Genomic DNA, 25,221 nt, shown 5'->3' on the forward strand with positions numbered 1-25,221 from the left:
CCCTGAGATATGTTGAGCAGACATTGAAGACAATAAAAGATTTTGAACTTAACAAATTTATTAACAATATAATAAAAAATAAAAACACATAAAATAAATGTCAACAATATTAGAGTATTAGGAAAAACACAACATAATCATCATTCATCAAATATTTTTACCTATACTCCAAAACACTGGCATTCTATACAAACAAAAAAAAAAAAAAAAAAAAAAAAAAAAAAAAAAAAAAATGAAGATGTCCTAAACAGTGACTATGCAGCCTAAAAATAAAGCTGGCTACCCATTCAATAAGTCCACAATCAATGGTCAAGAAAACACCTGAAAAATTTAAATGTGAAACCACTTAAAACCGGCCTAACTTCGTTTGCACAAGGAGTCGTCGCTGCTCACGTATTTTTAATTCTGCCCTCATTGAAGAAACATGGACGCCGCCCATGGCAGTGACTCACAGGATAGCCCCCGGAACTGAAGAACTTCAATCTGGAACCATCATCTCGCAAACTGGAATCAATGCATCCCTTGAAGGGGCTGGAAACCGCTCACTTACCAGCCGGGAAACCAGGAACTAGAAGCGCTGAGCCATAGACCATAGCGTTTATAAGAGGTGTACGACCTGTGAGGGCCTTTACCAATCTATTTTTGTTTCCGTGTGGACAAAATCATCTGAGGTAAAATACCTGAATAATCAGGACTGAAGGAAATTCTCAATGTCTGTACTAAGCAGCTGTGGATTCTATTTTTGTGTATGAATTTTCATCTAATTTCTGCCCTACAATGTTTTTTAGAACATCAAAATAATTTTTATTTACATATTTGAATAATAATATTTTTCTGCATCTTGTTTCTTTTCTGTATTTCTCTATACAGAATATTTCACGATTTTATGTACATTTATTTTCCAAAAAGTAGTTTTCTTGATTATATGCTAAATTTTCAAAATCTCTACAAGTCCTTTCAAATATATACAAGTTCATGAATTTTCACTTAATTTCTGCCCTACAATATTTTTTAAAACATTAAAGATAATTTCTATTTTCATCTATGTATAATAATATTTTTCTGCTTCTTGTTTTTCTTTTCTGGATTTCTATATACAGAATTTCTCAATTTTATGTACATTTATTTTCCTGATATTTATTTTTTCCTGATTATATGCAAAAAAAATTTTTTCTTAAAATATATACAAGTCCTTTGCGTTTTAAGGTTCTGCTGAGGGTCGAACCGTTGATCTTAGGATGCACAGTGGTAGGGGTTTATCCCGCTAAGCTACCGGTCGCTTGTTGATTTATCACCAATTGCTGTTATGATGGATTGTTCTTGGCCGTTTAAAGGGCTGAGATACTGTGTAATCGTATTTTCCTATTTTTCTGAGGATGTCATAGTTGCTATTGTCCAATTTTTGAAAGAAGTTATGCGAGTGAATGAGGATTTCTGTATTTAGTTGGTTTATTTTTAGATCTTTGTGTAAGGTGGAATTCCTTACAAACCATGGTGCATTTGTTATCATTCTTAAAGCTTTGTTTTGAATTTTTTGCAGGATCTCTCTATTGCTCTTTGCTGCACTTGCCCATGCTGGTGCAGCGTATAATAATATAGGACGGATGCTTTGCAGGTAGAGGATTCTTTTGGTATTTATATTTAAAGGTGAATTCCTTCCAATTAGTGGATATATTGATTGTAGAGCTTTGGATGCTTTGGTTCTTGTTTCTATTATGTGATTTTTAAAGGTTAGTTTTTCGTCCAGGAGGACTCCTAAGTATTTTGTAGCCGCTTTCCGGGGGATATTGTTGTTTTCAAATTTCAGGTCTTGGTAAATATGCCTGGATTGTGTTCTTTTGAAGATGACTACTGTTGATTTGGTGGCATTTATTTTTATTTTCCATCCTTTGTACCAGGGGGCGAGTTGGTTTATTGCATTTTGTAATTTTTGGGTGGCATAGTCTGGATTCATGGAGCTGCAGATAATAGCTGTATCGTCTGCGTAACAGGCGATGAAGGCATCTTTTATTATTGGGATATCATTTGTATATAAATTATATAGTAGTGGAGAGAGATTTGAACCTTGTGGTAGGCCGCTACTGATTTTCTTGATGAGAGAGGTATGGGTTTTGATTTTTACTTGGAAGGATCTATTGTTTAGGAAACTATTTATGAGTGCGATGCTCTTCAGAGGGAAGTTGTAATTTATAAGTTTGATAAAGAGGCCGTAATGCCAAACCTTATCAAAAGCTTTTTCTATGTCGAGGAATAATGCTGCTGTTGTTTCATTTTTATTGAAAGATTCGCCTATTTTTTCTACGATTCTCGTTATTTGTTGAGTTGTGGAGAATTTTTTCCGGAATCCAAATTGATGCTCTTGTAGTAAATTTTTTTCTGTAATAAATTCTTCAAGCCTTTGGACGATGATACGTTCAAAGACTTTTCCTAATGATGATAGTAGTGAAATGGGTCTATAGTCTGTTGTTGCCTTTCCTGGCTTACCTGGTTTCTTTATGACGGTTATGATGACGTGCTTCCATTGTGCAGGGAAGTAATTTAATTTTAGGCACGCATTTATTATTTTAGTGAGATATACTATTGCTTTTCTTGGGAGTTCTTTTAATGCTTTGTTGGTGATATTGTCATGGCCTGCGGCTTTTCTTTTGTTTAGATTTTTGATAATAGTCTTGATTTTTAGTGGAGTAATCGGTTGGATGGGGGCATCCGGGACAGTTGTTAGGATGTGCTGTACGTGGTTTTCAATATTTATGTCATTTGGGTTTGGGAAGTTGTTTATCGTGAATTGTTTTTCGTAGGAATTTGCAAAAAGCTCGACTATTTCGTTTAGGTTGTGAGTGGTAGTATTGCCATCAGATATTGGACCTATGGTTGTTTCAGTTGTTTTAAGTGATTTGGCTATTTTCCAGACGGAGTTGTCTGTGTGGGAAAGGCTTTCTAGGAAGATGTTCCAGGAGTTTTCTTTAAATTCTTTTATTAGTTTTCGCAGTTGCCTGTTGCTTCTGTTAAATTCCCGTAGGTCTCTTGGATCTTGTGTGTTTTGAGCAATTTTCCTTAATCTATTCTTCTCTTTGATCTTGTTTTGGATATTTTTTGGGAGAGTTGCGTTGCTGTTTTGGATGGGGTGTTTACTATTGTCGAGGGTTAGTTGAATTTTTTGAGAGAAGTAATTTATTGCGTTTTCTATTTCTTCTTCATTTTGAGGAGAAAAGGTTGGGTTAATGCTATTGTCTATTTCTTGTTTAAATTTAGACCAATTTATTTTACATTTTAAAGGTGGTAGCCCTTGTTGGAGGCCATGCAGGGTGAATTTGATGGGGAGATGATCCGAATCTAATGCTGTGTCTACTTGCAGATATGGTTGTTGATTAATTTTAGAGGTGATGATTATGTCTAGTACATCGTTGGAGTTTGGGTGGATTTTGGAGTAGAAGGTTGGTTCTATTGGAGCAGTGATGATGATATTATTGTTGATGCTGTAGTTGTAGAGTAAGATTCCGTCCAGGTTATTATTTTTGGAGTTCCAGATGGTGTGTTTTGAGTTTAGGTCCCCCGCAATAATTGTGGGGAAACCTAAACTGATAATTTTATCGATGTCTTGAGTGCATAGGGCTTTTCCTGGTGGTTTGTATACTGCGACTAGTAAGTAGTTTATATTCCTGCTGGGAAGTATACAGGCGCATGCTTCTATACTGTTGAGGGTTGGTAAATGAAATTTGGTGCTATTTAGATTTCTTTTGATGATGATAGCTGTGCCGCCTCCACGGTTGTGAAGTCTGTCCACTCTATGTATATCAAAGTTAGGAATTTTGAAGGAGTCTTCGGGTTTGAGATGCGTTTCGTTTAGGAGAATGACGTCCAGGTTATGTGTATTGATGTAATCTTTTAATTGTAGCGTTTGTCTTTTAATACCATTGCTATTGAAGGATAAAAATTTAGCATAGTTGATATGCGGTCTATTTCTTTGGTTGATTTGTTGTCGGTGATTATACATAATTTTTGGTGTGAAAAATCTTTACCGCTTCTAAGGCGATCTTTAATTTGTTGACTTGAGTATTTTTAAATTTAAGGTAAAGGTCATGTATTTGCTCAATGAATTCGACAAAATCATCAAAATCTTCGTCTTTATCTTGAGTATATTCTTTTAATTGCGGTTTTTTATATTGAGGGGGTTCTTTTGTGGCGGTTTCTTCTTTTTGATGGTTGGTTCTTTGAGTTGCGGCTGTTTGTTTCCATTATTTTTGGTTGATGCTGTGACTGCAGCGTAGGATAGAATGGTGTTGCCTGATTAGCTGGGAGTATTGCGACTTGCAGTGCTCCGGGAATTTGTATTAATTTTTTCGTTTTCTATGGGTTTTTTAATACTTTCAGTTGCGTTGCCTGGTCTTTCAGGGCATTCAATGCTACATGCTGGGTGAGGCCCTTTGCATAATATACATTGTGCTGGTTATTTCCTTTTTAAGACGAGCTGGGCAGTCAAAGGATTTGTGGCTTTCTAAGCATCTGACACAACGAGGTTTGTTGTGGCAAGCTTTTTGTGTATGCCCGTACCGCTGACAATTAAAACATTGTGTTGGGCTGGGTTTTGATTTGTAGCTGATTGCTCTTGTTTTCATGTCAAGTATATGCGTGATTCTATAGATTTGTTTGCCTTCTTCCGTTCGTGGCGTTTCCACGTAGAAAACGGGAAGAAGAGATGGGATGCCATCGCGCATGCGTGTTAGTTGCCTACATTTGAGTACAGGGATTCCCTGTGAAATAAGATCTTCTTTGATTTCGTCTGGTGTAAAATACGTTTCTAATCCTTTCAGGATAACTCTGGTTGTTTTGTCTGAATTTAGTAAGTATGTGTGATAAGGGATTTTTTCCTTGTCAAATTTATTTTGGAGTTTTTTATAATCATCTGCAGTGAAGACTTTTATTTTGAGATTGTCTCCCTCTTTTTTACTCTCGATCTTGGTGATATTTAGGGTTTCTTTTATTTCTTTTCTTAGGTCTTTCCAATTTATATCCTCTTGCGTTATAATGAATGGGGGAATTTTCCCTGCATATTTATGGGTTTTTTTAAAAGCATTTTCTTCCTCTTCAGTGATATCGTCTTCCGTTTGTTGGTTTGCATCAGTGGCTCCATCTGTTGACTCGTCGAGTAGGTTATTGAATTTATTTGTGGTTACTATTTCTATTTCTGAATTGGTTTCACTTTGGTTTGAATTTGATCTTTTGTGTCTTTTGGACTTTGGGGCCTCTTTCCAATTATCTTGTTTGGTTGGGGTACTATATGGGTAGTTGTCTTTATTGACGAGAGCTTTTAAATCGTTTTGATTGAACTGGTGGTTTAGTAGAATATTAATTTCGTCTATTTCATCTAGTAGTATTTGATAAATTTTTTCTTCTTCCGTTATTTGGGAATTAGCTTTTTTGTTTTCAAGTATGGTAATATTTTCTCTTAATTCTTGGTGCCTTTCGAGGATGTTTTTGATTGAGCCTTTCGGCAAAGTATTGATGCTGTTTGGTGAGACATTTATGGGTATATCTTTGTCCGCGATCGGTGTGTTTAAAGCTGCATCGTGCAGTGCAATTTCGTCATCTATTGCTAGCATTTTTTGTCTGTGCTCTGAGTTGAGACCTTCCGTTTTGCCTACAATTTCATATTTTTTGCGTTCAGATTTTAATTCGTTTATCCGTTCTATTCTCCAAAGCGGGGAGTTTGGTATATTTTCTCCTTGCGCTTTTGCGCCTTGTCTCGTAAGCATGATGCTAAGAATCTGTCCGGGTACGCTTATCCTAATTTGGAATTACGTGATGCCGAAGAGAGTCACCATGATACCAAAGACAATACTTACGCTAGGTAATGACGTTCTAGAAGTTCTAGATGGCCTGTTGAGATAAGCAAAATATGGCAATTCGTGAGAGGGCTTAAAAAATCAACCTTGTCCCTTGGGGCTCAGCGGCTGAAAAATGATGTGTAGAGCAGAAGTAGGAATGACGCAGAAGCAGAAGTAGGAATGACGTCATCTCACGGCAACCAATCAGCTATCGGCACGAATCGGCTTTTCAGATGACGTAAATCATGTTTCGTTTTTGCATCTCAATTAGGTTGAAACAGTCCGTTCTCAATGCAAACAGTGGCAGCAAGAAAAGAAGTAGAAGTAGCTACTATATTATATTAAAATAAGGACTAAACTAAATAAACATTTCAAGGAGGAGAGATGATGCAGTAAAAGGTTTAAAAATAAGCTATATTTTCCAACAAATGCCCCCCCACATCATCATCTCCGATCTGAAATAAAAACCGAATGCCATTATCTTTACAAAATTCAAAACAAGAATAAATAAATATCACAATTTCATTCAGAAATTTTTAAGAAAATTTTTCTTTGGGAAAATCTTATCCCATTATTCAAAAATTTTTACCGTAGCAAGAAAGTCCAACATGTTACAAAACAATACAAAGTCATATATATGATCATACGCTCAATACATTTACCCAGGGCCCTGGTCACTCATACAACATTCTACACTATACAATTTTACATTTACCTAATATCCATCACAATATGACTTATAACATATTTTTCAAATTAACAAAACTCTTAATTTAAATACACACAAAAACAAATTTCATAGGAAAATTGTTCCACAAAATTTTACCAGGTTATGCTTAGTCAGCAGTTTTGTCATGGGATCAGCCAGATTATCTTTACTTGGGACATATTTTAAATAAAAAATTTCCCTGTTCAATAGATCACGAATGAAAAATAGTTTCACATCTATATGTTTTGTCCTTGAGTTTTCAATGGGTGATTTTGTAAAACATATAGCAGCCATGTTATCAGCAAACAATATTGGCCTCGAAACATAGTTACTTGCAATTTTAAACTGAATGCATTCATCCAAAATGTTTTTAAACCAAACTAATTCTTTTGCTGATTCAGTCATGGAGATAAATTCAGCCTCCATAGTAGATAAACTCACTCCCCTTTCTTTAAATGTACGCCAAGATACAGGTGATTCTCCTAACAAAGCTATTTGTCCACCAATAGACACCATATCATCCCTACTTGAAGCAAAATCCGAATCTGAATATATATTGAGCTTCAGTTCCTTGCATACCAGCTTGAGTTTGTGCTGTCTGGTATTGGAAACCTACCCTAAAAGTTTAAGTAATCCTTCCCAGTGAAACTTACCAGGATTGCTTTGGAACTGAGAAAATATATTAACAGCATAAGCTATATCCGGACGAGTACGATTGCAAAGAAACGAGAGACATCCCAAAACATTTCTATAAGGATAATTCATCATTTCAGTCGTTTCTTCTTGTGTACTGGGACTTTGAGACTTTGAGTATTTCACACCTTTAACTATTGGAAGGGAAGTAATTTGTATTTTAAAAGACTTAAATCGATTAACTATGTCTTCTATATATAATTGCTGATGAATTAATACACTATTTTTCTCATATTCAAATTCCACACCCAGAAGCTTTCTTGTTTTACCTAAAATTTTCAAATCAAAATGTGAACTCAGGACTTTTAATATCCTTTTGGCCTGAACTTCACTTTTCCCAAATACAACTATATCATCAACATAAACCAACAGAATGACAAAATCTTTAAAACGATAGACACAATTACACCACTCAAACTTGATGAACCCTAGGTTACATAGTGTTCTATCCAACTCGTAGTACCATAATCGGCCACTCTGATGCAAACCATACAAGGCTCTATCTAATCGACACACAAAAGTTTCTTTATCTCGCTCCACAAAACCCTGAGGTTGGGACATGTAAATTTCCTCTGATAAAGGAGCGTAGAGATAGGCACTTTTCACGTCACATTGTATATTTGCCCATCCAAGGTGTGCAACTAAAAGGGAGAAAAAGAACCTTATTACTGAAGAGTTGACTACAGGAGAGTAGGTTTCATCATAGGTATCGTATTTAATTTGCCGATAACCCTGAGCCACTAAACGAGCTTTAAAACGAACAATGTTTCCAAATTCGTCACATTTAATATTGAAAATCCACCTGCAACCTAGTGGAGTCTTGTCTTTAGGAAGTGGAACAAGATGCCATACCTTATGCTTTCGCATGTTGGCCATTTCCTCTTCCATTGCCTCTATCCATTTAAGCTTTTCTGTGGATTTCATTGCCTGGTTATGAGTGTTTGGAATTGAAACATCTAGTCAGCTATCTCGGGTATACAACGTTGAATGAGTACCAGTTGGGTCGATTTCATCACTATAAGTATTGCTTCCCTTGAAATCAAACAAGGTAGGATCATACTGAATATTATGTTCAGTGCAATACCTTTCTACATCATTTGGTGATCATAGTCTTTGATTAGACCCCCTCTCAAAATAATACACATCCGTACGAGTGCCGTCTGGCCTTGGAACAGGTTTACGAAGCCAAGTTACTTGTCTCAATGTAGATTGAGTGTCAGTGCCAATTGTAGAAGAAGGTACATTGGTATCGGTTCTTTCCTCTATTTCAGGAAAATAGCCAACTGGAGTGTCAGTAGATTGGAACTCTACCCTTTCTTCAGATTCCAAATCAGGTAGGGTGCCCAGTGCAGCTCCACTGCCACTTTTCTGCATTCCAATCGACTCTTTAAAAGTAGCATTTAGGGTTTCTACTACCTTTTGTTCATTTTCCAACCAAATCTTGTACCCTTTTGTTCGTACACTGTACCCAATCAATCGGCCCTTTGTTGCCTTTGGATCAAGTTTAGAATTTCTTTTAGCCTTTGGAATTCCCACATAGGCAATCGTTCCAAATGCCTTAAGATGACGTACTGATGGTTTCCGCTTAGTGTATAATTCGAATGGGGTTCTATCTTGGCCCTTATGACAAATTCTATTAAATGAATATGCAAAATACATTACTGCATCTGACCAAAATTCGGAACTTATTCCACTATCGTGTAAGATTGCACGTACATTATTTAGAGCTGTCTAATTAAATCTCTCACAAACTCCATTCTGTTCTGGAGTATAGACATCTGTAAATTCGTGCTTTACACCATTTTTATTACAATATGACCTGAATTGATCATTATCATATTCTCGCCCATTGTCAGTCCTAAAGTATTTCAACTTAAGCTTTAAAGATCTTTCCGCACGTGCTATATGCCTTTCAAATACTTCAAACACCTGACTTTTCTCCACAATGGGGTACACTACCACATAACGAGAATATTCGTCAATAAAGGAAACGAAATAACGTTCACCATTCCTACCTGGAATGTTAATAGGTCCCCATACATCAGAGAAAACCCTTTCAAGCGGTCTCTTTACTTGAATACCTTCTAAAGGTCTATAGGAGATTCGTCTTTGCTTATTGATTTGGCAATGTTCACAAAACAAATTAGGTGAGTGCTTTAACACAGGAAGACCTCGAACTGAATGTCTCTTACTAGTCCTGACAATAGTATCATAATTTATATGACCAAACCGACCATGCCGTAATTCACTATTATTATGCTGAACTGAGGATGCCTCAAATTTTACAGATTTGCCCCCCTTTTTGATTATTTTCGGGAATACATGATAGTTACTTCCTATCAACTTAGCCTTGTACAAAGTTGAATTCTCATCATCAGTAACTTTAATTTGCCCATTTTTACCATAAAATCTCGCTCCATTGATATCCACCCTAGGTCCAGATATTAAATTTCATCTCAGTTCAGGTGAATATAACACGTCTTTAAGCAAAATAACCGTATCCCTAAATTTCATTTTAACAGTACCCTTCCCATGAATTGGAAAAGTTACCCCATCAATAGCTACTAGCATATTCTCATTTTTTACAGGAGAAAAAGTATCAAACAATTCTCGATTTTTACAAAAATGATGAGATGCTGCCGTATCAAAAATCCAACTATCATCATTTTCTTCCAAATTGTTAACATTGGCTTGAGCTATAAAATGGGACTGTGCATGGGAATTATTTTTACTCTTACTCAACTTGGGTTTATTCTTACACTTAGAAGATGTTTTATTACTACTAGATACAGCTGAGGAAACAGAAGAAGCAGGTGAGGGTGATCTGGAAAAATTACCTCTCATTCTACAGTATTTTTGAATATGACCTAGACGGCCACATTTATAACACTTGAGCCCTTTAATCTGCTTAAATTTGGGTTCACAGTGAGTACTTTGAACTTCTATAGTCTTATTGGAGTTTTCCCTATCTATCTCTCTTAAATCAAGACACGTTTCCTCTGCTAGAATTTCAAGTTCAACATTTTTAAAAATGAACTTTTCATCTGGCCACCTCAAAATATTCTGAACTACTTGATCAAATTTATCTGGAAGAAACCTAAGAAACTGGAAACATATATATACATATCTTACAGCCTGATTAATATCAGCTAACTGTTCAGTTACGCGTTTTAATCTAGAAGAAAAGAAACTAATACTTTCATTTGGCTTGATTTTGCAATTTAAGAACTCTGAAAATAGGGACATATGTCTTGACCGATAATCTGGCTGGAAATATTTGGCAAGCGTATTCCATGCCACTACCGGGTCATCAATTTCACATATCAAATTTCTATATTCAGGGCTTACATTCATATAAATTAATGATAATGCCAATCGACTTCTATTTTGATAGTTGGCAATAATTTCTTTTGCAATACCCTTAACATCATCTAAATCAGGACATTACTCAATACCTTTGACCAAAAGCCATGCATTTTTTTCATTCAAGACAAACTTCATATCTTTGGACCATGTAAAATAATTACATGCATCAAGTTTAGCAATATTGTGCATGACACTAACAGTAGCCATATTTGAATTTTAACAAAAATCGCCCCCCCCAATCTCTTAAGTCCCAAATTAACTTTAAACTTCAAAAGTCTGCACTAAAAATAACTCAGAAGCTGATGGCCCATAACCAAAATGATGCTAAAGCAAAGTTTAAAGTTTAAAGAAATTAAACACTTAGCAGTAGTAGCAATGAAAGCTCCCTGAGATATGTTGTGCAGACATTGAAGACAATAAAAGATTTTGAACTTAACAAATTTATTAACAATATAATAAAAAATAAAAACACATAAAATAAATGTCAACAATATTAGAGTATTAGGAAAAATACAACATAATCATCATTCATCAAATATTTTTACCTATACTCCAAAACACTGGCATTCTATACAAACAAAAACAACAACAACAACAACAAAAAAAAAAAAAAAAAAAAAAAAAAAAAAAGAAGATGTCCTAAATAGTGACTATGCAGCCTAAAAATAAAGCTGGCTACCCATTCAATAAGTCCACAATCAATGGTCAAGAAAACACCTGAAAAATTTAAATGTGAAACCACTTAAAACCGGCCTAACTTCGTTTGCACAAGGAGTCGTCGCCGCTCACGTATTTTTAATTCTGCCCTCATTGAAGAAACATGGACGCCGCCCACGGCAGTTACTCACAGGATAGCCCCCGGAACTGAAGAACTTCAATCTGGAACCATCATCTCGCAAACTGGAATCAAGGCATCCTTTCACCGGACTGCATGCATCCCTTGAAGGGGCTGGAAACCGCTCACTTACCAGCCGGGAAACCAGGAACTAGAAGCGCTGAGCCAGAGCGATGCGAGATACTTATAGCAGAAGTAGGAATGACGTCATCTCACGGCAACCAATCAGCTATCGGCACGAATCGGCTTTTCAGTTGACGTAAATCATGTTTCGTTTTTGCATCTCAATTAGGTTGAAACAGTCCGTTCTCAATGCAAACAGTGGCAGCAAGAAAAGAAGTAGAAGTAACTACTATATTATATTAAAATAAGGACTAAACTAAATAAACATTTCAAGGAGGAGAGATGATGCAGTAAAAGGTTTAAAAATAAGCTATATTTTCCAACACAACGCAATCATCAACATTAACTGAAATAGATAATTAGATAATTTTAGCTTATACCATCCGTTGTACATTAAACGTGCACGCGAAAACGTATTCTGCGCTTGCGCAGACACATATGCGCAGTCGTAAAGGTCTTGTGTGCACACGTAAAAGCCTATGCGCATGCGTCAACGCGGCGCATGCACAGAAAGATTTTAGCTTTGAGGTCCGGATTATGGGTGTCCGAATTAACGACTTTTGACTGTAATATAAATTATTGACAGATTTTAAAATTGACATTTTTGGTTTAATAAAGAAATATAATAAAATAGTAAGAAAAGCAACATAATTGTTCATACCAAGAGCAATACCAGAAAGTCTCTCATCTTGAAACTGAATCATTTGATATGCAAATCCCTTCCCTTCTTCTCCAATTATGTAATCAACAGGTACTTTGACATCTTCAAAGAATATCTGTGCAGTATCTGAACATTTCATTCCAAGCTTTTTAATCTTCCTTGAAATATGAATGCCTTTAAAAAAGAAAAAATAATGCAGAATAGACTACAAGGAAGTATAAAGAAAGTTTAAAAGTCTGTTATTTTCATAAAAATAATTTCATCCATTTGCTTTTTTCTTTGAAAAAGCTTAGCTCTTCAACATAATTGTTGTTAATATTAATGCATTGCTTCAGAAAAAAAAAAGTATTTGTAATATATATCCATATAATGTTCCTGTCAACTAAAGCCATGGGAATCAAACTTCATTCCCGATTTCCACCTCTATCTGAAATTTTGGAATTAGAATTCCGCTCTGCAGGAGGAATGGCTTAATATTCCTTTAAATACTGTCCATGACCTTTATGCATCTATCCCACGTCACATTCCATCTGTACTTCAGTCAAAGGGTGGTCCAACCCCCTATTAATAAAGATTTTCCATTATTTCACAGGTATTCCTATTATTTTGTCCTCCATCTGTATATATATTTATGTTCATATGTATTGTTATGAATTTTACAATTAGATAGGTAGTTTTTGTAGAATTATAAGTAAAACTGTATTTTCTTATGCAATGTAACATGAGTCAAATTTTAAGAGAAAGCTATGCCAGAAAAGTAAGAATACAGGGGCACATGCATTTAACATTGAATAAATGGGTATCTCGGTAATTTATATTGAAACTGAATAAATGTAATAGATCATTATGTCAGCTGTAGCCGTAATTCCACCCTCATATTGCTTTCCAGTAATTTCAAGAAACAGAAAGTTCTAGAAATATCTAGCAGCTGGTTAAACACTATTTAAGGCCATTTAGTTAGCTGTTGTTATTGATGGTAGTTTAGCTTTCTCTTTAGATGAGCTATGCATTCTGTGGCCTTTAATGTTCTTAGTAGTTTGTAGTGTAACTACTGATTATACTGTGAACACTTGTATGAATATTTCTGTGGAAAACTCCAGAGTTCTGAAATATTTCTCTTGATAAACAAATTTTTATTAACCTATTATCAGACTTGTGCATTCAATCTATTATGAACCTGTACACACACAATTGGCCACCATTACTTTCTATGAAGAGAAGGACAGTTACAACCGTGCCTTCTCTAGTATTCGAAACCAGGCCCTTTGGTATGCAGTCAGCTCCCTTAACCACTATACTATATGAGCGGCAAAATAGAAAATGGTATTTAAGTAATAAGGTAATATTATTCACTCAACTACATTTCAATTAATAAAGAATGCATATCTTAAATTCTTAAAAAGCTCATGAGTAAGAGATTTATATGTGAGTTTCCCACCTAAATTCATGTTCCATGAAATATTTGAGAGCACTAAAAAATTGTATTTTAATATTTTTGGTGTATGGAAATATTATTATTACTTTTTGTTAATCATATTAAACTAAGCTGATAATAAAACTATAGGACAGAATGATGAAAAATGCATATATCATCCAAATTCAAAATATTATGTTCTCTTACGAACAGAACCTACCATTTAAATACTATGTAACATGTTGTGAAATTTTTTCATAAATAGCCATAAGTTAACTTCCAAATAAAATTGTATTTAAAAGGCAAAATGATACCATATTAGTATTTCATAAAACCAGATATTTTCCACTAAATTGAAATAAGCAAAAATTCAAAATATAGTAAAAAGGTTAAGAGTTCAACTAAAAACTGTTTTGATTCAAATTTTTTAAGAATTTTTCACATAATAACTTACAAGAATTCTCACATTTTAAAATATTTTTCAATCAATATATTTGAACTTAATTTTTTTTTAAACTGAAAACTTAGATACCTGTTAGCCAGCTTTTTAGGAAATACTTTTCTTGTAATTGAGAAATTAAATTCTCTTTTCAATAATGCCCAAACAGTAATGCCAAATGACACAGAGATAATAAAATTCGATACATTTTTACCAAAATTTTATATTTCTTCGATCTTTCAAAAATTCAAGAGCATATTTTATCTTATAATCATTGTAAAAAATTTTAAATACCTGGAAGGTTTAAGGGTACACAAATTAAAGATTTGTTTTTGTGTGGTGGGCCTTCCCTAGTATTTGCTAGCAAACACATCCAATCAGCTTGGCAACCATTTGTTGTCCACATTTTGCCACCATTGATAATTAAATCACCTCCTCTTTGCACAGCAGTAGTTTTAATGCCTGTTTGATGATAAATTACAACACATATAAATTTTACTAATGCAGACACATACATATATATGCATTAAGAACTAAAAATTAAAACAAAATAAATTTTGTAGCTGATTAATTGAGGAAGAAACAAAACTTAATGCAAAAGTTTTTCATAAAATGAAAATGTAATCATTTGTGTTGAATAAAAGTAAGTAATAAAGAGATTTTTTTTAATAATTTCTAAGAAAACATGTCACTAAAATCCATATATATGTAAGAAAAATAAATATGTAGAAGATTAAATTAGCAACATAAATTCCCCTTCTCAATTCTAAAAACAGTAACCTCTCTCTGCAATGTGTCATTTCTAGATTAATCCATGACATATGACTCTTAGTAATTCTGTTGATATAAATGGAATTAAGGCTCAAGCAGCCAATAGTAATTTTACAGCAATATTAAGTATCCAATCAAAATGCATTGAGAACCAAAACTAACCCAGTCTGTATCAAGATTTAACTCTGAACATATACACTTGCTTTCTATGCTTTGGCCTAGCTGGACTGCTATCTGTCTGCTCCTTATTTCTTATTGCAAATTTATCTAAAATGTAAAAATTCTCGGTATAGGCACAATTAATGTGCCAACTTGATTGTGGCCACAACATGTTTGCTAAAGTAAAAAATGAAGATTTAATCTGCCTTCGTCTCCAATTTCCTATTCATTATAGATCAACACTTCTGTGCCTGCCATCAAAATTCTGCTCATCATTACTTCTAAGTTTGTTTTTATTACACACACACACACACATATATATACTATATATATATAATTTGAATTTAACAAACATTCATATTCATAAAAAGCAAATTTAAATTTAATTAAATCACATTTTACATTACTTAAAAGTTTACAGAATAGGTTTTTAATTAGATCTAACAGATAGCAGCTTAACACTCAACCTTCTATTACCGCCCTCTATTTATAAAGTTAGCAGAAATATATTACCTAACATCACTTAGTTTGGCAAATGCTGCTTCACTCTCCAAATACAAATATAGTTGGTAAGTTAAATTAAAACTTACTATTTACTTGCCTTTTTAGTATTTTTTAAGATAATATCTAGTTTTTTTTATTTATATGCATAATTTGTGTTGGGGAAGTTTTCTGCAGGCAAGAGTTTCTAAATTGCTTTGCTTTTCTAAAAAAATTGGTTTTATATTCTTAATTACCCCTTTTTTTTATTTTAATTCTAGTCACTTGCTATTTCTCAAATTTCCACTTGTTTAAATTTCTTTTTAGTAATTCACGGCATTTGTTTTTACTCTTGGTTTTGAATTTTAGTTTTACCCTTGCCTACATGGATGATGAAATGCAAATTGAATAATTGAAGAGATAGGTTTGGAGGCAACTTCCCCTTGATAAGTCTGTCTCCTACCTGCTCAACAATTATTCACTTATGCATTTTTATAATTTTTTGGATTAAAAATTTTTTTTTGAAATTATAGTATATTTGTTCATGGATTTTGATACTTGCACTTGATTTACATGTGCTCTCAGAATTTAAATGATATTGTAGATTAGTTCACAGCAATAATTAATCATTTATTTGTTTGCAATTCAATTTCATTAACTTTTAATTTGCTTTTTAACGAATAGAGAATGTTTGTTAAATTCAAATTTCATTCCTTGCAGCAATGGTGCAAGATAATTATTTGAATTTAATTTTACTATTTATACTAAAATAAATTATTAATTTAAGAAAGGAGAACACACTAAAAAGACCTTTGTGGTCAAGAATTTTGCACATTGAGCTGCAAAAATTAGAAAACCAGGTAAAAAGAAAATTCTTAATGCTTCCACTTAAAAGTCATTGTGATACTGTGGTTCCAGTGAAAATTTTTTTAACATAAGTTAAAATTAAGTGCAATGAAAAATGTAAATACAAAATAAAAAAAAAATTATCACTAGAATACTTACATATAAAAAGCATATTTAAAACTCAAATCAAATTGGAAGTAATATGTTGATTAAAGTTAAAACAAGCTTTAAATATTTGAATAAAAACACAAATTGTTATATAAGACATAAACAAAAATACAAAAATTACAAAAAAGCGGTAAATTAGCCCAATTCGAATCTCATTATTGACTCTTCAGGGACAATACATAATGGTTTTAGAATCCAGCTAATTCCATATCGCGTTTTGTCAAAACAGAAAATTGGAACTGTACACGAAACTTTTTGAATATTTAACTGATAAAATAACCTAGATAAAAACTTTAGTCTCAATTTCTCTGTTTAATTTCCTGACGCTTCTGCTTGTAAAAGTAAAAACACATTAATGGTGTAAAAAAAAAACCTATACAAACTGGCCTGGTTAGGCAAATGAACAAAATAAAATAAACAGCGAATTGCTATTAGTCAAAAATACAATATTTTTAGGGAGGACTTACTAGCTTAAAGAGTTTAAACTTTGTAAACTAAGGAAAAAAACTAAAAACTAAAATTAAAATAAAAAGCGAATAAAATTGGGTCTTGCTACGACCAAATATTAAAACAACGGAAAGAAAAAAAAAATAATAAAAATAATAAAAACAGACCTTGATCGGTGACATCTACTGTGAAGAGCCATGTTTACACAAATGGACGATTGCCTCCAGAAAAGATAAGAAAGTACTAACCAATGAGGCAGATGTTATATATATATATATAATAATAATAATAATAATAATAATAATAATTTATTTTCTATTCTCTATAGATTATTTAGTATATTATTTCCTTTGACAAATTAGAATTAGTAGTTAGAATTCTATTTAAATGAAAAAAGGAAATTTACATAATATACATTAAAGGCCAGATGATGAAGCACAAGTATTAGGATCTGCCATAGTTATTTCGTGCATGCATGAAATATCTGTCGCCAAAAAGCGGCAAAGCTCGAAGCTGATGTCGAAGTTCGAACAGGTTCGACGGTCACATTATGTCTATGGAGCCTTTCCTTTTTTACATACTTTCTTTGACTCAGCTGAAACACGTGTCGGTATCGGTGCTACTTTGTATAAACGTGTCAGTATCGGTGCTTAAAATTATTTGTTTTAAAAAAATACCCTTGAAAATATGACTACAGGAAACAAGAGATTAAGCTATACAATTCAGTATAAACTAGGAATGTTAAACTATGCTAAAGTGCTTGGAAACAGAGCAGCAGCAAGGCATTTTGGTGCACCACCTACTGAAAAAATGATACATACTTGGCGACTGCAGGAAGATCAACTGAAGACTGCCAAAAAACAAAAGCATAACCTTCGATGCCCAGCTCCATCTTGGCCTGAACTTGAAAATGCCGTAAAAATGTGGGTGATAGATAAGAGGAAATCTGGGATGTTTCAACCAAAATGATAATCAATGAGGCCAAAGGATTTGCAGAAAAACATGGGAATCAGAACTTTTCAGGGTCTGAGGGCTGGTGCTATAGGTTAAAAGACAAGACTTATCAATGTGCACAAAAACAACTATTGCACAGAAAATGCCAGCAGATTATGAAGAAAAATACTAGCATTTCATAGGTTTGTTACAAATGCACTCAAGAAAACTTCTTTTGAGCTCGGTTAAATAGGAAATATGGATGAAATTCCATTCACATTTGATGTACCATCCAACAAGATTGTGAGTATTAAAGGGTCTAAATCAATAACCATAAAAACCACAGGTCATGAAAAAACCCGACATACTGTAGTTCAAACATGTTGTGCTGATGGCACAAAACTCCCACCATTTTTCATATTCAAAAGAAAAACTCACCCGAAAAAAAAAAACTTCCAACAGGTGTAATTGTTCATGTTCATCCGAAAGGCTGGATGGACGAAGCTGGAATGAAACTGTGGTTACAGAACGTATGGGCGAGGCGACCTGGTGGACTAAACCCTCTTTTTTGGTTTTGGATCAGTTTAGTGCCCATAGAACTGAAACCATAAAGAATAAAGTGAGAGAAATAAAAACCCAGATAGCTGTCATTTCTGGTGGATTGACTAGCCAATAGCAGCCTTTAGATGTATCGGTGAATAAGCCATTTAAGGAAAAAGTGCGAGAACGATGGAACAAGTGGATAGGAGAGCTACATCATGCCCTCACACCCTCAGGTAGAATGAAGCGGCTCTCTATTTCACAAGTGTGCAAGTGGGTAAAAAGATCTTGGGAGGACGTAAAGGCTGAAGTAATTGTTAAGTCCTTTAAGAAATGAGTAATCAGTAATGCTCTTGATGGAACAGAAGACGACGCATTATTCAAAGAAGGTGATACTATCGATGACGGAAACAGTAGTGATGACAATATTCTCGTTTTCGATGATGATGATAGAGAAAAGGATTTTTATGGTTTTGAAAGTGATTAAAGTCTAATTTCATGATAGGCAACATTTTCCTTGAATCTGTGTTTTTTGTTGTTTCTGCTTTATTTTGTATTATGTTTGATTGCTTGCCATTCATTCATTTATTCATTATTGAAATTTACATATCATGTTCAAAAAAGCTTGCCGTTTGTTAATTTTCCTTAATAAAAATATGTTTGGTAATTTTATTTAATGATTGTTTATTTGGCTTTTACGAAACGTGATAACTAAAAGAAACTACATTTTAAGTTATTGTGATACCGGGCTGTCGCACGGACTATTGAAACTTTTTTTCCTTGTGTGTTGCGCTCTAAATAAGGGTGCGTCTTATATGCCGTCAAATACGGTAATTAGTTTACTTAAATTTTATATACATTATATATATTATATTAGTTTACTTAATCTTACATATATATCATTGTCTTATTTCAAACCTCTCACATTAGCCAAAGCAGAAAACATTGTTTTAGATACTGGAGAAAGCTAACAGAAGTAGCCTACTGGATACAATGAGCTCTTTTTCTCTCCTGTACAATTTCCTATATCTACCTAACCTCTGGTAACTCAATTTAATAAATCATCATCACTGCCATAACTTAACACTGATTAAGATCATGTATTATATTCTGCCTTCCAAATTTTGAATTGCTGTGAAATTGAACTGCACAGGTTACACATATTTGTTTTTGCTCCCTATTAATTAGTAATAAAGTAACTATAAATGTAAAACTGATATATTCATGCTATCATTTCAGAAAAGCTAGTTTTATCTGATAAAATTCATATTAATGTTACACATAAACTAAAATAAAAGTTAAGTCCCATTAAACTGGTAAATTTAATTAAAATTTGTCATTTGGATAGTGGCTAAAACAAAAGATAGAGAATTATTCCTTTTTTAACAGTGTGTGTTGACAGCTTTTTTAGTTTAACCTTTCTCCTCCCCCCATACTCATGTGTATAATATTCACAATAAAATTATCTGAAAAAGGAACTATTAAGTATATTATGTAATAATTTATGCGATTTTAGCTCACAATATTTCACATTATTTTATATAGCATTTTAATACTTAAAAAAAAAAAAAAAAAAAAAAAAAAAACAGTGTCAGCATCAATCAAGCCTCTTTTTATTATTAATTCCAATAGCCTATGTTCCTATTCAATTTAATTTGTCTTTGTAATTAACAAATAATTTGTATATTTTTAAATACAAGAGCATAATATATGTACCGACAATAGCATCAACATTTTAAGCTTAAAAAAAGGGGGTGGTACAAACACTTATTCATTATGTACAGTAGCAAACAGTATTTGATTTTTCACTGATGATTGAAATGTTAATTCAATGACCCGCAAAAAATTTTATGTATGTTATCATACCTGAAACATCGGACCCATGATCAGGCTCACTAATTCCAATGCAAGACACTTTATCGCCAGTAATAGATGGTACAAGAAACTCTTGCTTCAGTTTTTCACTTCCAAAACTATCAAATTAATATAAACCAAAAATATAACTTAAAAGGTTAAAAAAAAAAAGCTAAAAGAACCCTAATGTGAAAATAAATAAATCCTAAAAATTTCTTAAAAAATGAAAGAATTTTTAAAAAAATTAATCACGATTATAACTTAAAGTAAAGCCAAAGTAATCTCAATGGTTCCTTAAATGAATTAACCCACTTGTACACTATCTGCTATTTAGGACAGTAGATTTTATTTCGGTAAAACATTGTTATAAAAGCATTCTAAAGAGGAAAAAATCAATTAGATGCCAAAAGAACAATTACTAGAGTTCTAAGGTCACTTATTTCCTTCTTTAGTAGCTAATGCTTTCTTGCTGCAGTAAAGAACAATGAAATATTTTTAACGTGTCTTTCATTTATATTTTATAATTACAAAAAAAACTTTTTTAAAACCAAAATATAAACATACATAGTGTTTTTGAGCATTAAGCTGCTAAAAAATTATCAGTAAAGACATAAAGTAAGAAATTTAGAACTAATTTTTCACAAAGACCAAAAATTGAAATTCATAATTAATAAATTTTAAATAATTCTATAAATGCAACAAAGAATTTTAAAAATATTAAAACCAAAACTTTTAAACAAGCAATACCTCAATTAAAAAAAATTAATCAAAAAAGAACATAACAGAAGAGGTATCCAATCAACTTCAATGTCACTTCGTCCGAGGGGAGGGGAAGGAACACTGAAATCAATTCAGGAATTTTGAAGAAGAGAGATTTCAATTTGATACATGTATTTTAAAATACTTTTCCACAATTTTTTAATCAACTACAAAGGAAAAAAAAATCATCAAAACACTGATGAACTCATCCCACTGTGTAAGGATTTGAACATAGGATACATCAAACAATGTTCAGAAGACTTAGCCATTTAACCTATAGTGTGCAGGTTACTTTTCATTATTATAATCTATTGTTACAAATTTTGTATTTAGTTAGACATTTTTAGTAGAATTACAATTAAAAATGTTTTATTTCGCCATGCAATGCAGTGCATGACAAATTTTAAGAAAAAGCTATGTCAGAAAAGTAAAAATACAAGAGCACATGCATTTAACATTGAATAAAAGTTTATTTCTGTAATTGATATTTAATTTGAATAAATGTAATTGACTACTATGTTAGCTGTAACTGTAATTCTACTCTTTGCTTTCTAAAAATAGCTAGAACTGTCTCGCTCGGTTAATTTAAAAGGCTATAAAAGCCAGAGGGAAACAACTCAGCTCAGTTGTTTAAATAACTGTTGTTGTTGATTGTAGCGAATTCGCGGTGAGATCGGATTAGCTTTCTCGGCGCTTTGGACTGTGTTCTATTTAATGTTTTAGTAGTTTAAAATATAACTACTGTGTGATATTGTACAAATATATTTGAAGAAAAATCCAGCATTTTGTTACATTTCTTGTGATAAGAATAAATTTTATTAACTTTTTATCGGACTTGTGCATTCAATCTATTATGAACCCATACGCACGCAACACTATGATATCAACAAAGACAACAGCATCCTTATTTTTAGTATGAACATTTATTTTAGTATTTTAACATTTTCAATGTTAATAAATACAATTCATTGTGATGCATTAATAAATGTTATAAATAAAAACTTTCAAAGCTTTGACATTATATATTATGTGTGGAAAATATGTATATAGGGAGTATTTAATTGTAGAATTTTGCAAAATTTTTACTTCATTTATGGACAAACAAAACAAATTTACCTGGTTAGAGCTGGTGTAGTACAATCAGTATGAACAACAATGGCCATTGGTACACCTCCACAATTTATTTTTGCAAGTTCCTCAAAAAAGGCTAGACTGAATGTATAATCTAATCCAAGACCACCATAAGCTACAAGAAATAATCACTATTATTATTTATGGCATGACATTACAAAGGATAAAAAACCCAAAAATTGTTAAGAGCTAATATCAGATTACATAACACTTTCTAATTATCTTCACCTCCATGAAACATTGGCAACTTTGTGAACTGGCAAAAAATGTTTTTGTGTTTTTGATGTCTCAAAAAGAGCAAATTAAAATATATATTAGATTTACATATAATTGTATTCATACACCTCAAATTAAGCCAAAGTGTTAAATTTTGTAAAAATTGTAACAGCACTTTTTTCCTCCCTTAACTTGGCATTCAGAATTTGAACCCCAAAATGTTAAATGAATTTGGCATATAGTTAATTAGCACTAAATTAAAGTTACTTGATTTATTCTTTCATAATTCGAAATTTAATCATACTAACACTTATATATAGCTTTTGTTTCATTTTAAAAATTCATATTTTAAAATAATTTTTATAAATTGTTTGAAAAAATTATCAATTATAAGCTATAACATTATTACTATTATCTTAGAGTAGATATATTTTTAGACATACATGGAAAAAATTGAGTGTTTTTTAATTCAAATTTTCCAAAGATATACAGGAATGTATATATTGCAGCATTTTGAAATTTGTATATTTGTTATAAGTGATAATAACAGAATCTTCAATGAATGCAACAGTTAATTTTAACCTTAAATTTCCAAATAAGCTTTTAATGATGATTTTTCGTATGGAATTTCTTTATTCACATTTTTATTAATAATGCACAATAAATATTTCTTAATAATATATGAAAAGCTATATTTTAAATTTATAAAAATATTAATAAAAATTTTAAGCAAATTTTTTTCCTTTGCCATTTTACTTTACTTCATTTTATATGCAACAAAATTTAAGGGCACATTACGAAAGCACATCACATATGTATTTAATACTTCAAACAATATGTCAAAAATACTGTAAATAAATCAGCTGTCTTTTATTACAGAAATGTTTAACAAAGGCAAAATTTACTAGTATATAAGTATTTTTGTTCCCCTGGGTGTCGCAAATGCAACAAATAAAAAATGTTCTAAAGATGTCCAAAAATATTCTGTGGGATTAATTGCATAGTATATTTTTAAACAACCCTTTTTTTTAGATTTGAAATGCTACTAATATTATCATCAAAAACCCTCTTTTTTTAAAAGTCAAATTATGATATGAACATTTAATCCTACACTGAATGAATTAGTCAAATTACAGAAGTTCAAAGCATATGTAGAAATCATACACAGCTATTTTTGGTTCAATAAATAACGAGACATGATTTTTATTAAATAAATCTAGGAAGACAATTTTAAAATGCATTTTCCTGTGCAGCATATTTTTATTGCATGCTTAAAATGCTAATTTATAATGTCTTTGTCAAGACCTGAATTCTAATCATTAGTATAATAATTGATTATTAATGTTACATTTATTTTCACATTATTATTATTATTCCTGTTACACTTACTGCACATTAGAATTTATTCAATTCTTTTTGTAAATTAATTTCAAAAATTTTAAAAGTTGTCTTTTTCTGTACTTTAACATCAGTACTTCTACTCCTTCCATCGATTTCACACACACACACAAAAAAAAAGTAAATTTAATTTAGATAACAAATAACTAAGTTTAGAAAGTGAATACTGGCAATTCAACCACTGATGCTCTATCTCTCATATACCTCCTGACTGGATAACTAAACTGATTTTCCGTAGGTTTCTGGTTTTGCTAGTTCAGAAAACTGGGTTTAGAAATCATACAATTATTAAGTAGGTTGGTAATTTAAATATGTTAAAGTATACAGTGACTATCTGCCTAATGGGAAAAACACTTGTATGGAGGTTTTTTAAGTGGCTCATATTCAAAATTCATGCGGTAAAGCATGAAAACTAACCATAGAGCATTTCATTTGCTTGAATTGAACTCAGTGAGAAATTACTACCTATTCAGCAGTCTTTAACCACTCAGCCACTTTGGATTATGGGCCAGCCACTTTGAATTATGGGCCAGGTTATTAGTTTCTAGTTTACTGTTTGGTTATATTCTCAGGCACAAATGTAGTGTTTAAGATTTAAAGATTTAGTTTTTAAACTACCAAGCTGTAGCCCAAATGAACATTCAGTTACATTTGTTGTGATTATATTCACTTAATGTTCTTTGAATCTAAAACAAAGATGAAGCAATTATCTTCCAGCATTATTCAGCCTGGAAAAATTAAACAGCAGTTCATACTAAGTGATATTAGGTTTATCTTACAAGCTGAAGTGTCAAAATAATTCTATAGTTTTAAATGTTTGTCTGAATACTCTACTTTAAATGATTGAGAATTAAGCAGATGATTTTTAATCTTATGTTATTTAGTTGGAAACTGTTATTCCAATGTGATGTATTGCATACTAATGCATCTTTCCACCAATCAACAACTACTTCACATAGCTACTGAGTTCCGAAAATAACTTTACATACTCAGTCATCCCACAAGCTCTTCAGATTTGTTTGTTTGCAATTAATTCTGTTTCCAAAAACTAAAGTGTTTTTTCAAAGGAAAATGTTTTCTGACATGAAAGAGATAAAAGAAATGTTGCATTCTACTCTTAGAGCCCAGCCAAAAACAGGCCTCTATCAGTCTTCTTTTAATTAGATATCATACTTCCATTAATAAGGCAAGAATTTACATCAATATAAACTCTGCAATATTTCTATTTTTTTTTTAATATACTCTGATTATTTAAGTGCCATAATGTGAATACACTAAAACTTTGATTACTTGAACTTCAGCTAGTCGAAATTTTTGACGGAATGTTTGTCGGAACTAGGAATTTGAATGTAAATCAAGTGAATATTAATATATACTGTTCAAAAGTGATACTAATTCAAAATCAGATTTTTAATATCTGCTTGAGGGGTATGGTCCTTCGGTTTTGGCTTATT

General features: G+C 32.2%; 1 protein-coding gene across 2 annotated transcripts in view; it reads right to left on the minus strand.

Moving 5' to 3' along the window:
- The window catches only part of LOC118191258 (putative acyl-CoA dehydrogenase 6), a 50,955-nt gene that overhangs the window by 7,490 nt on the left and 18,244 nt on the right, over positions 1-25,221 (minus strand). For both annotated transcript variants that reach the window (XM_085823279.1, XM_085823280.1), the window contains exons 3-6: positions 22,139-22,268; positions 20,276-20,382; positions 14,360-14,527; positions 12,213-12,386 (exon numbers count right to left, since the gene is read on the minus strand). In XM_085823279.1, the coding sequence (XP_085679405.1) occupies positions 12,213-12,386; positions 14,360-14,527; positions 20,276-20,382; positions 22,139-22,268 (579 nt within the window). The remainder of the gene's footprint in view (positions 1-12,212; positions 12,387-14,359; positions 14,528-20,275; positions 20,383-22,138; positions 22,269-25,221) is intronic.

This window comes from Stegodyphus dumicola, chromosome 9 (assembly GCF_044657685.1).
Source record: "Stegodyphus dumicola isolate Sdum_Otavi_A_Nest chromosome 9, ASM4465768v1".
Taxonomy (NCBI): Eukaryota; Metazoa; Arthropoda; class Arachnida; order Araneae; family Eresidae; genus Stegodyphus; species Stegodyphus dumicola.